At 40.7% G+C, this 14594-nt stretch overlaps 2 protein-coding genes across 6 annotated transcripts in view; one reads left to right on the forward strand and one right to left on the reverse strand.

Annotated features, from left to right (window-relative positions):
• Positions 1-141: 141 nt before the first annotated feature.
• armc3 (armadillo repeat containing 3) lies at positions 142-9246 on the reverse strand. Of its 3 annotated transcripts, none has more exons than XM_030398647.1 (18): positions 9089-9246; positions 8837-8892; positions 8526-8643; positions 8007-8132; positions 7792-7860; positions 7510-7682; positions 7184-7378; positions 6754-6937; positions 6500-6652; positions 6303-6411; positions 5531-5780; positions 5232-5368; positions 4771-4939; positions 4472-4566; positions 2166-2249; positions 1473-1628; positions 1105-1267; positions 142-962 (listed from the first exon to the last, which is right to left on the reverse strand). In XM_030398647.1, the coding sequence occupies exons 2-18, from the start codon at positions 8882-8884 to the stop codon at positions 756-758; spliced, it is 2436 nt and encodes an 811-aa protein (XP_030254507.1). In that variant the 5' UTR covers positions 8885-8892; positions 9089-9246; the 3' UTR covers positions 142-755. The 3 variants fall into 3 exon arrangements, with proteins under 3 accessions (XP_030254507.1, XP_030254505.1, XP_030254506.1); XM_030398645.1 differs by having other exon boundaries at positions 7510-7685; XM_030398646.1 differs by having other exon boundaries at positions 7510-7685; positions 8991-9214.
• An 837-nt stretch (positions 9247-10083) lies between these two features.
• The window catches only part of pip4k2aa (phosphatidylinositol-5-phosphate 4-kinase, type II, alpha a), a 33503-nt gene continuing 28992 nt past the window's right edge, over positions 10084-14594 (forward strand). The window contains exon 1 of one of the 3 annotated variants that reach the window (XM_030397577.1): positions 10084-11320. In XM_030397577.1, coding sequence (XP_030253437.1) covers positions 11180-11320 — 141 coding nt within the window. In that variant the 5' untranslated portion in view covers positions 10084-11179. The remainder of the gene's footprint in view (positions 11321-14594) is intronic. The other 2 variants (XM_030397576.1, XM_030397578.1) reach the window with 2 other exon arrangements.

The following is a 14594-nucleotide window of genomic DNA, read 5'->3' on the forward strand; positions in this document are numbered from 1 at the left end:
CTAGAAAAATGAAGTTGACTTGGGGTAGAATGATATGGTATGCTATGTTAGCCTATGTGTTACAATAAAAGAAAAGAAAAAACATTAAAATAACTACATGTCCTGTTAAAGTACTGTCAAGTCATTATAAACCAAAAGGTGTAATGGGAAGTCATATTGGAAACTTTATTTTGTGCTGATTGATTCTAGCATGCAGTATGATAAAAACAGATGGGCACCTGAGCGCACAAAGGTTACTGGAGGGGCACAGGGGTGGGCACTTCATCATGTTTTATCTACCAGGGTGGCAGACGGCACATTCACAGCGCTTTTCCATCAACACAACAAGCATAAGTGGACATTGCTGCATGTTTACTACTGGGATGTCTACATGACAGTCAGTTAGTTCTACTCTGAACGCCTACAATCTTAAATACCCACAATATAATGATTAAAAATAAGAAAAATAATTATGAAACGAAACAAATGAAACTAAAACAAGCAAACTGAACTGAACTGAAATTTAAAGTGAAAACAAAAATATAATAATATCAACTCTAGTTTGACTGTTTTCACATTCACATTTCAACATTCAAAGATAAACACTGACATAGGTAGCTCCCCTTTTAGGCTCATGCATGCACGAAAATAATCAACTGATCATTTGATTAATACTGTATGCTTTAAAGAGCTACCATACAGCAAATACACATACAATACAGATCAATAATCTATAATGTATCTCAGTAAAATGTCACTGACACTACAGTGTTTGTCTATATAGTCTGGTATTGCACAGCCGCAGGGGTGTTGGCTTTCAGCAGGCTTCCAGGCTGGTGCAGGAGGTCCACTATGTACCGACAGGGCAGTGATGACCTTCCATTGCTGGATGGATTCCCTGTGAAGAGGAGTACCTCGTTCCAAGCACGGTTGTATTCACCCCTGACAAGTGTGCAGCTCAGTCCGATGCAATCAACCAGACACTGAAAAGGTAAAGAGAGGAGACATGTCAGGGAGTGATTACTTAAAAACAAGAAATGGGTTGAATGAAGATGGTTATAGTGTATATGAAACTTGAGAGATGCTGATGAAGCTGATGCTGTGCGGTAGTTAAGTCAGCAGTACCTTGAAGAGAAGTGCCCTATGGCGGTAGATTCCCCTTCTGATCAAACCAATGGGAACAACATTAGACTGGAGCTGAAACTTGAGCTCGCTGAGGTGCAGCACCCATGGGAATTCGTGCAACTTTTCCATCTCCACTGCTCCGCCCATGGCTTCACTCACCAGCCTGGCACCAAAATGCATACCAACAACATCCATTGTAACGCAGGAACTACCAAAATGTGTATTGTTTGTTTTGCATGTGTGGGTCAGATGCATTCTGGAGATTTGAAAACAATAACTACCATTCGTTTAATGTAATGTTGATTTTCTTCTATATTTTTGGCAACATCTCTGATTGTAAGTAATGTGCTGGCTGCAGTAATCATCACCTTGCCAAGGCAGCATACTGCTCCCGTTCCTCACTCAGTGGGAGGATGGATTCTTTGACCTCTTTAACCAGAAGCGGTAATGAGACATCATCCATCATCTTCCACTGTTTCTCTGTTGGAGACTCAGGCTGAGTCTCATCTTTCTGCTTCTTCTTCCTGTCCAGAAGGGGAGTTATTAAACCAAAATCTGAGTCAGTGTCTGAAAAATAGGCAGGAAAATAAGTGGTGATTTTACGAGACTATGCTTAAACTTATACTAAAATGAAACAACTGAAACTGCATCTTTTTATGTTAAAAATATGTTCCTAAATTATGCACATCTTTATAAGAAAACACTAAAAAAAAAAGCAAAAATATGCAATGTAGTGTTCGATATGATGATACTGTGCGGGCGACTGTAGCTCAGGAGGTGGACCAGGTCGTCTAGTAATCTGAATCAAATCTCCAGCTCCCCCAGCTGCATGTCGAAGTATCCTTGAGCAAGATACTGAACACCAAACTGCTCCTGATGAGCAGTTGGCACCTTGCATGGCAGCCCCTGCCATCAGTGTATGAATGTGTGTGAGTGGGTGAATGTGACAAGTGTCGTAAAGTGCTTTGAGCGGTCTGTAGACTAGAAAAGTGCTATAGAAATGCAAGTCCATTTACAATACTGAATGTATCCCCTTCCCCCACATGCACAGCCACTCTCACCTTGATGTTCTGCGGTCTCTCTTACTGCTGGTGTCTGTTTCTGATTGGTTGCTCTGGCTCTCATCTGGCACATCCACTGTCTCTCTGCCACAGGACAAGAATAAAATGCTTTATGTAACTGAAAACAGCAGTGTTATTTTATCATTCAACTTTTTTTTTTTTTTGTATATTTTTTAGTTATTGCCATATGTGCAACATTTAGGTGTAATTTACTCTGCTTTATTGTGCATATACTATATTTTGGTTCTTCAAAACCAAGAGCATGTTCTGTTACTTCAACATACGATGGTTGTTATTATGCAAGGTTCTTTTGTATCCTTTTATATCTTGTACTATCTCTGAAATGGTTTGCCAGTATCTACAAGAGGAGTATATATATGCAAAATGCTGAAAACACATATGAGCATAATAATGAATAATCAATCACAGAAGAAAACTAGAAGGTGCCAACACAAAACAATTTTTTTTCTTCATTTTTTTTGCAGATTTACATCATATACACACAATATGATCATATACAAGATCGAGGTAGAACATGTCTGGTGTATTTTGCTTTATAAAGTTAAAAAGTTCAACTTGCGTCATACTAAGCCACCTTACATAACACACTGTTTAAGAATGCCTGAGATGTTGTGTGTGTGTGTGTGTGTGTGTGTGTGTGTGTGTGTGTGTATGTGTGTGTGTGTGTGTGTGTGTTTGCTTGCTGAACGGGGGACAATAGGGTGAACCTGAGGTACCCTGAGGGGGTACTGCTCTCTTTGGCAACGTTAATTCATCAGAATGCTGAAAGCTTGTGGGAGCATTAGCGTGTGTGCATGTACAGCCTTTAATACATATGGGATTTTTTGCTGATATGCACACACAAAAAATGTATCTCGTGGAGACGTCTTCAGCTGAATCATCATACGTGTGCACTTGTGCACTTTCATGGTTGTGAGTCTAAGTCCATTTGTCTAAACACAAGGCTCTTTTACCCTGAGTGTGTGTCCACCTCAAAAAATGGGATCTTTTACCCTGAGAGGCCTTGCTAACGGGGCACACTGAAGGCAACGGGGAGAGGGGGAAAAGAGAAAGGAAAAAAAGTGGAGCACTGGATTGGAGCACACAAGGGGAGTGTGATAGTAATCTAACAGCTACAATAAATTGTACTGACAAACTACATAGTAGGCTGGTAGTGTAGGGAACTTGTCCCAGCCGATGCTTCATCACTATCTGTGTGGTTGTTCTTGTTAATGTCTCACTCTGCTTGTAGTGTGAAAGGCCTAGGCTGCTGTCATTGTTTGGCTGTAAATGTGACGAGTTTACTAGTTTGGAATATGATACACTAATAAAATAAAAAAGAAGTGAAGTTAGCGTTAGGTAGTGAACTACATGTTATCAAACTGGTAGTTTAACTACATTTTACAGTAGCTTGTTGGTTGTTTAACTACATTCATATTTGTATAATGACTTTTTGCCATTTATTTTACACTACTAAGGCCATAGAGGAAAAGGCATATTTTCATTTATTTTTTTATTTTTTATTTTACCACAGCTTCTCTGCTGTAACTCAAAACTGACAGTCTTTGCACCTGCTCATAAATAGTGGGGTACCTGGGCACTTGCAATAAATTAACTGAGCGGCATTTTTTGCCATGTGACATGTGACCTTTTTGTCTTGTATCATACGTACATAGTCAGATTGATCATTTTCTTTTACAAACCAGTTTTAAACTCTTTGTTGAAGTAGCCTTAGTTAAAGTGCAATGCAAGAATTTCTTTTATAACATTTACTATAATGATCAACATAATTTTGACCTGGTGTAAAAGACATCTTGTGCTGCAGAGACATCTAATGCAGTTAGCATGCTAACTAGTTAGCTCTGGCCTCTGACTCCTGATTCCACTTTGTCCCACAGGAGGACATATTCCAAAAGGATAACTAAACATAAATAATAAATAAATCAACATATATGACAGTTACAGCAAGCAGATGTCTGCATGAGGTAATTTGCTATATACCACAAGTTCTCTAAGCTTTTAATTCTCATATATAAACAAAATACACTCAAAAGTGCCATGAAAAAATGTAATAAAGGGAAATATTCTTACACCTATTTAAACAGAAAAAATTATACATTGTTTGGAGTTCAACAGGTGGGTAATTCTTAACTCCTAACTCTTTAACCAAACTAGAGTTCTCCCTTGGGTAGATTTGCTGTAGTTAAACTACTTCCACTTGAAGTCATTGGTAGCTTCAAAGTAGATTCCCCAACATTGGTTTACTTCTATTTCATAGATATTCTAAAAAATTCAGGAAAACATACTCAGCTGCTGTGTTAACAAATATAATGGGCCGTTGCTGGTTGACAGGCTGCTCAGACAGTTCCTCTAAAGTCAGAATCCTCTGACCTCCACAAGCCTAAAAGAAACATTATTAGTTATCCTGAAGTTAAAATGTTCAAATGCCCCTTATAACAGTGTGTCTACCGCTAGACAATAAACAGTTGTTAGAATAATGAACATGAGATTATGAGCACATCTGTGGATTTTTTCCTTTTTGCTTACTTTCTTCAGGAGACATCTACCTCACATTAACTGCATTAGTATACACACATACACTCACCTTTCCAGCATCATAGAAGCCATCCCTAATAATGTCAGTGGAGGACAAATGGCCTGTCAGGCTGTATTTAACAGACAAATTGGAGTTAAGCAGGCTGGTCATGGCCAGCTTGCTGACACTACTCCTACGTTTCACTGATTGGTTGATTTCGTGAAGCAGTTCCACGGCTCTGAGACACACACAAACAGAACAGAAATACAAGCACGTCTATAGATATTCAGTTATTGATAATAAACATAAAAATGCACACACTAACATACACACATGAACAAAATGACCCATACATTATTGTATTTGGCAATAATACTGTCCTATACTGCCATCTACTGGCTACTTAAGATACTACTCTGACTTTACTGTGAATTACTTCACACATTTAAACAATGATCCACCAATTCTACATTTCATGATTCATCAGTCACGCCCTGATGTAATTGTCATCTGTCATCTCAGTGTCTTACCCAAATCTGCACATCTCAACAGCAGTGGGCTCATCACTGGCACAGACATTGATAGCCAAGCATGCATTATGCAACACCTCCTTGTGATAAGAGCGTAGCAAATTGACCAGTGGTTGAAGGCCTCCAGCAGTTTGGAGCTATGTAGAACAGGGAGTAAATTTGAGGTAGATTTCTATAGATTGTGTTTTCCGTCAAAAAAACAAAAACAGTAACAGTAAGACTAAATCATATTTGCTTTATACAAACACACCTGTCCATATTTCAGAATAATCAGCCTTTTGAACACAAAAAACACCAACCTCTGCCCTCGCTTCTGTGTCGCAGGCCAGCATTGCAAGGCACTGTGTGGTGTTGACCAGGACCTGCACATTTGTGGACTTCAAGGGCTCCACCAGAGCCTGCATGGCTCCATGCAACAAGATGCTGCAGCGGATGACCCCCTGTCCTGCCATGTTGCCAAGTGTAGCGGCAGAATTGGCCACCGTCCCAGCACAGTTTCCATAGAGCTGCTGGACGAGGATCTCATGGCCGCCTGCCTCGTACACTGCACTGGAAGATGCCGCAGAAATTATGGAATATCAGCTTCAAATCTATAAACGTAGTCTTACAACACGGCATACAATATAGTATTTCTGTAGTGCTTGCATGTCACATGTGACTGCATGAATTAGTAGCATATAGGGGAAAACATTTAGAGTCAGTGTAGTGAGGGTATTATGCATGTGAGGGTAGTCTCAATAACTGATGGAGAAAGTAGTACTGAAACATGAAGCAAGACAGAGAGGACAGATGAAGCATAAAATCATTTGTGAAAAAGTGGAGAGGAGAGCTCACTGCTCAACTTTAAAATTTGGGTATTAGAAAGTGTTTTGTACACATTTGGCAATAAGGTATACATATCATTAACACTTTGTGGAATACACACTCAAAATACTTTGAAATCAATAAAGTTTTAGGTTTTTTGCAGTAACTTATTGTAGCTATGACATTCAAATAACTAACGGAACACAAAATTCCAAACTCATTCCAAGAATAACAAAAAGAAATGTCCTCAGGTTGTCTGTCACTCACAATGCGTTGAGTTTGTTTCCATGTGTGAGGTTGGAAAGGGCCTGCGTTGCTGCCTCTCTCAGCACCAAGCTCTCATTGTTCAGCAACTGTACAATTTCAGGGATACCACCTGAAACACATAGAAAACCAACACATTCACACATCATCTTAGTGAGTATTGATGTTATGTTGGCTTTTTGTTGTTCAAGTTCATGTACCCAGGTCTCTGAAGCAGTCTTTGCAGGCTAGATGAAAGCTCATTTTGGACACAGCCTGGCAGCTTGCTGTTTTCACGCTGACATCCGACACGGACAAAAGCTCCACCAGAACCTTCTCCACATTCTGCTCGTGGAGCAGCTTGCGATTCTCAGCTACACACACAGTTGGAATGTTAAGTTAGTACCCTTACGATTTCCAAACTTATAGTAGAAAAAGAGAAAATTATTATCTTTTTGTTTCCTTTTCTGCTTACCGCTCTGAGCAACCCTGGCGATGCATTTAACAGCACAGGACTGGATTTCAGTGATGTTAGGGGTGATAATAAACTCTGTCAGCCTCGTCAGCCCTCCACCCTGGTGGATTAGTTGGAAACTCTCACTGTCATTCAGACAGTTAGCAACTACCTGTAAGGCCTCAATATGGAGGTCACTGAAGTCCTGTAAAAAATTAAAAATGATGCGCGTCAGAGGATGTAGAGGAAACAGACCTCGAATGGGGTCAAGAAGGTATTAGGAGGTGAGAACAAGTGCTGATTCAAAAGAAACCTTTTTGTACTTAATGATACACACATTAGCAATTATTTCAAATTCCTCATTGCATTTTATTAAAACTACAGGGCAACATGAAGCATACATGAGAGTGTCACAACAAAAGCATGTCTTCTCTCTGGAACACAATCCTACCGCGTTACTGAGGATATCCATTAGCTTCTCAAATCCTTGCTCTTCCCTGAAGGTGTTGCGTGTGTCTTTATCAGTGGTGACATTCTGCAGCGTCCTTAAAGCCAAATGCTGAATGACAGGGAATTCCGAGTTCAACAGTTCCAGAAGTTGAGGGATCCCGCCCAACTCATGCACTGCCTGGCGACTTTGGTAGTCCTTCATACGTATAGCATAACAGAGGAGAAAAACAGGCAAGAACAATTTTCTGAATCACAAGACTATGACTTGTGAGATCCTTACAATTGTTAGTTTTATAATTATATAGCCTCTTAACCTCTTTGACTCACCTGAACCATGTTGAATATAGTCTCTAGCGAGTTCTTCTTAACATCAGGGTCTGGACTGCATAGGAGCTGGATCAGAGTTGGCAGGCCCTTGCTATCAAAGATCTGGACCTTACAGACAAAATCCACTGACAGAGAGGCCAGGCACAGTGTTGCAAATTCATGGACAACTACATCTTCTTGAAGACGAGAGAGGAAATTGTGTCGTTTGTTAGTTTTGTTGCCGCGTATACACAGTAAATATATACTTCTGGGTCTATGCATCTCATGATCAAAATGACTCACCCTCAAGTGACAGTTTATCGATGATTGATGGAATGACATCAATTTTTTTCAGAGCACTCTTTACATCGCCTTTCAATGAAAACATGAGACAGCGTTAACCACAACCCACCATTCAGTCTGGAAGTCAACAAAACTCCAGTCACTTGGTTGCATTGTACGCCACCAAATGACTGAGAAGGCGAGTCTGCATTGATTTCCTATGTTGTCTGACTCACTGTTGGCGGTCATGATGCCCAAGGCCATGAGGGCGCTGCGTCTGACTAGCTTGTTGTCGTGACTGATGAGCTGACAGAGAGGCTCCAATGCCCCAAGTCCAAGCAGTGAAACCTTGTTCTCATCTCCTAACAACAGGGGGAGACAGTGAACAGGGAAATTGAGTGTGGTGCCCAACAGACCTGAGTGCATGTGGGCGTTTATTGTGTATCTGTGAAGTCGTGAGGATAAACACTGCAGTGAGATTAAACATAAAAGAAAAAGACTAGACATAGACTCATTTATTATCCAGTGACTTTTGATTCGAAATAACATTTTAAACATGTAAGCTGCTCCTAATATACAAAAGCATACACGTGTTTTATGAGGGTAGAATGGAAACAGATGGTTTCCCAGTAAAGGTCAGGAGATAAGACAGGACAGTGGTCAAACACAAATATATTTTGCGCTTTTCAGCTGCATAGTTGCTCAACATAAACAAACAAAGACAAATGTGTCAGCAGTGCGAAACCCTACTGTACCTTTCTCTGCAAATGTGTGGATTGCTTCACAGGCTTTAACTAGGATGTCCTCCTCTGGTGAGCTCAGCAGCAGCACGACTGTTGCTGGGTTTTTTCCCTCAACAGGTAGTGGTTCAAACTGGTAACGTGAGGAGAGATGTGTTAATGCTTTATATCTGTGCTATATCTTTATATTATTGTGTCCGTGCCCGTGTATGCTTTCAGGATAGCGTTTTCAGCGGACACGAAACCCATAAACGCGTCACAAACACGCAAGCTACATTCATCAAAGGGGTAAAGATGATAAGGTTTTCATAGCAGGAATCTCTCACCGTTTCCTTGCATGGAGTTTCACTCTCTTTTCTCACTTTCTTCCCCATTCTGTGTCCTAGAGGCGGGGAAAGGCACATACGCTGTTCAATGCAATCAACTCTGTCTTGTACTCATGAATTTAGTTAGGCATGCTAGCTAAACCCCGAAGCTAACCTGACAGTTTAGCCGGCTACACTTGCAGTGTTCACAAATGACGCATTCAAAGGAAACAGACAAACAGCTCCGCATCTAAAATATTCAATATCCCTTACCTATTTCTCTCCAAACTAAATAGCAAGTTAAAGATGTATAATAACCACGACCGCCGGCATAAACTATCAGGCTAGTAGCTAGTTTGGTGTTTTAGAAAACGAGGTTGACATTGCGTTGCTAGGCAACGGATGCCACGTTGGGCTAACGAGGGCTTCACCTGTTAGCTTTATGGCTAGTTTTGTATTAGCAGACAGTTTAGTGTTAAAACATATCCGACGTGTCTGATTTTAAATTGTGGACTGGAGAAGGTTTGCTGCATGCATATTTTGGCAACACAAATGTGAGTGTATCAGTTAATTAAACGATTTTAATTTGTCACACAGACACTCCTGTAATATGTATAGTGTACAACGAAATGATAAATTACAACACCAAAAGTTGCAAAAGATGACAAAACAAAATGTAAATTATATTATTTAGGTCTGCTGATCTAGCCTACTAATAAACAGTCATGGCTCACATTTGCATGAACAGGTGGGCTAATCCTTCATAAAAATGAACAGGGTTTATATTGAAAAATGACAAGGGAATATATGGGCCATTGTGTGAGAGAGAGTGTGCGTGTATGTGTTGAGAGCGGGGCTTTCATCTGTAGGTCATAGCAATGGTGGACCTATGCGCTGCTGTGAAGGGTGAGTCATAAAACAAATGAGCTTCTATACAGCATCAGCACACTTGATGCCTCCTGCTCTTAGAGAGGCACTGACACAGCAATGTGCCAGTGGAAACAGCACAGTATGCACCAGAAAATCAAATGACCTCTAAAGACATTACCGCTGGTGGTGTGGGACATTATCGCTCTGCAGCCTGAAATGAGCCTCCGATTAATCTAAACTAAAGCAAATCAAGGATGGGGGGTGGCTGTGATGATGTACAGGTTTTTACTGCTAATTATTATTACACGAGCTGCAAATACGCTCGCCCACGCACGCATGCACGCTCACATTCATAGAACCGGCCCACCTGAAAATGTCCAGCGAATGCTGCGTATTCACACTCAAATGGGTTTTTGTTTTTTTTCAGCTGTCAACGTGAAATTGAAATCTAAATGCAAAATTAGACTGATAGGAAAAAAAAGGACTCCTCTTTGCTGCTAAACGCCACAGAAAAAGTAGCATTAACCCGGCGGAGGGAGGGGGTTGCAGCGAATCAGCGCAGCAGGCACTGCAAAGCGCAGTCTGTCACCTCCCCTCCTCCGTCGAGCTGTCAGTTGACAGCAGCACACATGAGCCTCTACGCTGCAGACGGAGTTGACTGGCCGCTGGTTTTGACGACTAGATAGCTGCTCCTCGGCGTTTCAATTCAAGCGGGGCAGGAATATGACACGGTACCCCTGTCATCTCTACGGACTGACAACAGACGCGTACGAGGGCTGAGCCGCTTTGCTAGTTAAGAGCTGATAATGTTAATAGTTAGCTTGCAGGCTAATGGTAGCTAGCAGCTGAACGGAGTCCGGTTCTGCTTTGTGCCGTCAGTTGGCTGACGTTACGTAGCTCGCTAGCGAAGGTCGGAGGGAGTAAGGTTAGCTGATGGCCAGGAGCGTTTAGTTAGCCATTCATCATCACTAATGTGTCATTTTAGTAATCGATTGTACGGCTGCGCGTAATTTGTGTGTCGTTTGTCACTGGGCTTCACATACTTTTTGTTTTATACGTTTATTAATTTTACGAAATTTATCGTTGGTGCTTGCTAGCTAGCAAGCTAATCGGCTATGCTAACGCCAGCTCAGTGAGAGCTCACATCACAGGGGTGCGGAGAGCTCCAGACCAGTCAAGGAAGGAAGAGCGGTGACTTATGATGTGGGCTGAGGACAGCAGCGGACTGTTAGGCAAAGGAAAGCAGCAGTATTAGCTTAAAGACATCTTATTTTCTCACATTAGTTCTTGTCGAGTTAGGGCCATAGCGACGGGCAAGCTGTGTGGGACGTCGGATGAAGAGAAGAATTGGGGCACTTTGATTTGCAAGCTGGCTAAATGAATAGTATTGGTAATACTGAGTCGTGAGCTGGTGGCCGCTGTGCCAACCTCAAGGGGAAGACACTCTTTCAAGATAATCGCACAGACTGCAATAACCAGCCAGTTTGCTTAAATATGGCTTCGGCGGCCAGCATCGCTGCATCTATTGCGAGCAAAACGAAGACCAAGAAAAAGCACTTCGTTGCCCAGAAAGTGAAGCTCTTCCGTGCAAGCGACCCTCTGCTCAGCGTGGTTATGTGGGGAGTCAACCATTCGGTGAGTCAGACCATCTAATGTCCTTATGATCCCCCACAGTTGTGTCTATCTTGACCCTCTGATGTGCTACATTAAGTCCCACTTGCTGTCAGCTATGTGCCTTTGTGTTATTGCATTTGATTGATAGATAGGAGATGACAGCTGTCCAGAGGTTGGTAGGTACTGTCAGTGTAAATGAGTGACTGTGCTGAAATCATTACTTATTTTTGCTTTAGTAAGCTTTTTTACAATTATATCTCACATGATATATGCATGGTTTTGATGTAAGCACTACACTGTATGTGTGTGTGTGTGTGTGTGTGTGTGTGTGTGTGTGTGTGTGTGTCTGAGTCTGAGCAGTGAACTCTTCTTTGGCTTCCTGTTGTGCACATGTAGGATAAGCTCCTAGGGCCTTGTGTCATAAGAGATCTTCCCATGCAAGACAGCTTATCTCTGTGCTCTGCTCTCTTTCCCTTCCTTTGCTGAATATTTGCGCTGGGCCAACACTCATATGTTGGAGGGAGAGCAAAGTTGGATAGTTGAGGATGTAGAGATATTTTTAGCACCAAATCCCAATTATTAAACCCTTTACCGATGTTTTGCACACATTATTTTTGAACTCAAAGAGACAACGCTCTGTCAACAGGCCAAGGCATATAATCTGGAGTACTTAAGGTTCCTTCACTCTTGCAATCTTATTATGAATATATAGCCTGTCCTAATCCTTTACTTAGCTTGCTGCTAATAATCATAACGTGGTTATTACAGTAAAACCAGCCTGTTTACTGAAGAATTTATCTGGTGTTTGAGATTGAGGAGAACTGCGCTCCAAAGTGTAAACAAATGGAGCTGAGCAATAAGTGAGCAGCAGCTTTCATTTATTCCTTCAGTACATAAATGTCTATTTATATGTTGGTTTGAAATAGTTCCCATGGAGTTGCTAATGGTGTAAAAAGTGACAATTCAATGGTTTATGGAAAATAAAAAAGGTGTATAGGCCTTTTGATGCAGTGTACTGCTCTGCTTTCTTGCCCTTTATTTATTGCCTTGTCCATATGTGGGTATATTATAATGTCTGGTCATTTTTAGAACATATCTCTTAACACAAGAGAAGGCAAAAATGACTCCAAACACTCTAATGCTAAGCTGATAGGCAGCAATAAAGTCTACGTAAATGATACATCAAACACCAAAGAAAAGCATTCTCAGCATGCTTAGTGAGCTTTTTCTGTTGTAAACCGCAAAGTTAAGTTGTTAACTTAGAACACAGTATGTAAAGTGTGGAAAACATAAACAAATTGGTAGTCGCTGTTGATGTTCAGGTGCATGCTCAAAAAAAGGAACGGACATGTGTGAATGGCAGTGATGACATTATTGTTTCCCAAATGCTCATCAGTGAGCCTAACCGTGGTTTGCAAAAGGCCAAAATGCAGAGGAAAGACAATTGATTTTGCGAAATATCTGTCTGTCTGTGATTGTCCTGCTTGGTTTTGTTGTGTGTGGCTGTGGTTAGCAGACATTATGAAACAGGCGAGCGAGCAGAGACTGCTTTAGCAAATTAATTCGAAATTCCTTATTGATAGAATATACGTATTTTTTGACTAGTTCCATAGCATGCAGTTGCTCGTCAATATTAATTTGGTTCTATGTAAGTGGGTCAGAGGAATTCTATTTGGACATCTATCTCATTAGAAGCAGTATATGTCGGCCATATCCTCTCATCGTTACATTTAAATTTTTGACCACTGTTTCTCTTTGTTGATGCAGTTTGGCATGTCTCATGACATCAGAGACTGTTCCCTTTGATATATAAAATAATATTGCATTTTTAAGGCTAAGGCAGCAGCGATTGGTGCACAGATGATTTGGCCGTTTTTGATCCTTGTTTGTTGTTTCTTGCTACATTAAAAACTCATACTTTGAAACTCAGATACTATTTTTAGTTAGTCTGTTTTGTTTAAATCCACATCTCTGTATTCGGTTGAGGAAACCTGGGGTGTTTGATGGACATCACTGCAACAGACACTACCTGCAAGTTAATTTTAGACAGTTTTGTTTGTTTTTTGTCTTTTAGTTAAGGGTGGCAGTTTAGTGTGGATTACGCAGCCTTCATAGCCTGATTTACAGTATGTGTGGCCAAGACAGTTAAGATCCAAAGCTGTTATTCTGCATCTAAGCTGTAATCTGTCAATAGATTACAGGCACCTGGCTTTGGAGTTAAGCCTGAGGGGGCAACATAAGGTAGAGGTTGACCTCAATGCAGCTATGCAATCATTGTATTTTTTTTAATGTAAGCCTGAGAAAGACGGAAATTGATACATTATCCTCTCACTAACGGTTATTTCATTATCAGATGGAATCAGTTCCAGTAGAGAACTGACTCCAAATTGTCCAATCTGGCAGAATTGTTTGCCTCTGAATGTATCAATTACATTTATTAATGCCAGCATTTTTTCTGACAGCTGTCAGAAGGAGAAGGCAATGGTTAAAATAATGGCTTCATTTCGAGAAGAACAATGACACGAGTGTTAGCTGTAATGCCTGTAAAATGATCATTTTAGTTAAGCGTGCAAACAAAAGCAACATGCAAATATGAAATATCCTTCTATGTAACATGGGCTTAAATTCCAGGACTGCCATGTATGTGACTGTGAAAGCATACTTTTTTCCACAGAGAAAATTGATCAAGAATCTATAGGGCAATTGATAAAGAATCAGACCCATAAGCAGAATCAAAAATGATACCAATAAGATCATATCCATTCCCATTCCTAATGCGACACAAAGTAGACTCGTCAAGCGCACAATATGTTTCTCTTTAATGTTATAGTTATAAACTGCAGCCTCTGTCAAGTCTTCAAATGACTAATTTTGAATTAACTTGATATCTTCTGAGTTAGATTCTGTTCGTCCAGCACAGTGAGTAATAAAGATTCATATCATAGACTTCTTCCATTTTATTAGGATGTCTTAGAACTCTGGATTATGGGCAACTGAAAACCAGGAAAAAACCTACACAAGTTTGGAGAATCTACATGTTCAAACTGTTCTATTTGATTGCATAACACAGAGCAGGACTGCCAACAGCACATTTCCCTTTTTTATGCTTCAGGCTATCTCCCCTGCTGTTTTTCCCATTACTTGATAAGGTACTCTGTTTCTCTTAACACTGGCAATGTAAAAATGACTCTTGATGTCAGGTAACCAGGTTGAGCCACACAGTTATTGCCAGAGGGTGTGCTGGTTGCAGTTTGGAAGGGTTAATGTAAAGTTGCTTTACAGCATGGAATTTGTA

This window comes from Sparus aurata, chromosome 19, assembly GCF_900880675.1.
Source record: "Sparus aurata chromosome 19, fSpaAur1.1, whole genome shotgun sequence".
NCBI lineage: Eukaryota > Metazoa > Chordata > Actinopteri > Spariformes > Sparidae > Sparus > Sparus aurata.

What these genes read in the sequence shown, in the direction of transcription:
- armc3 (XM_030398645.1), bottom strand. Translation starts at nt 8,884, where the DNA reads ATGGGGAAGAAAGTGAGAAAAGAGAGTGAAACTCCATGCAAGGAAACG. An exon ending in GGGCATCATGACCGCCAACA is followed by an intron (nt 7,861 to 8,006) that starts GTGAGTCAGACA and finishes TTTCATTGAAAG; the next exon opens with GCGATGTAAAGAGTGCTCTG. An exon ending in ACACAGAAGCGAGGGCAGAG is followed by an intron (nt 5,369 to 5,530) that starts GTTGGTGTTTTT and finishes TGTTCTACATAG; the next exon opens with CTCCAAACTGCTGGAGGCCT.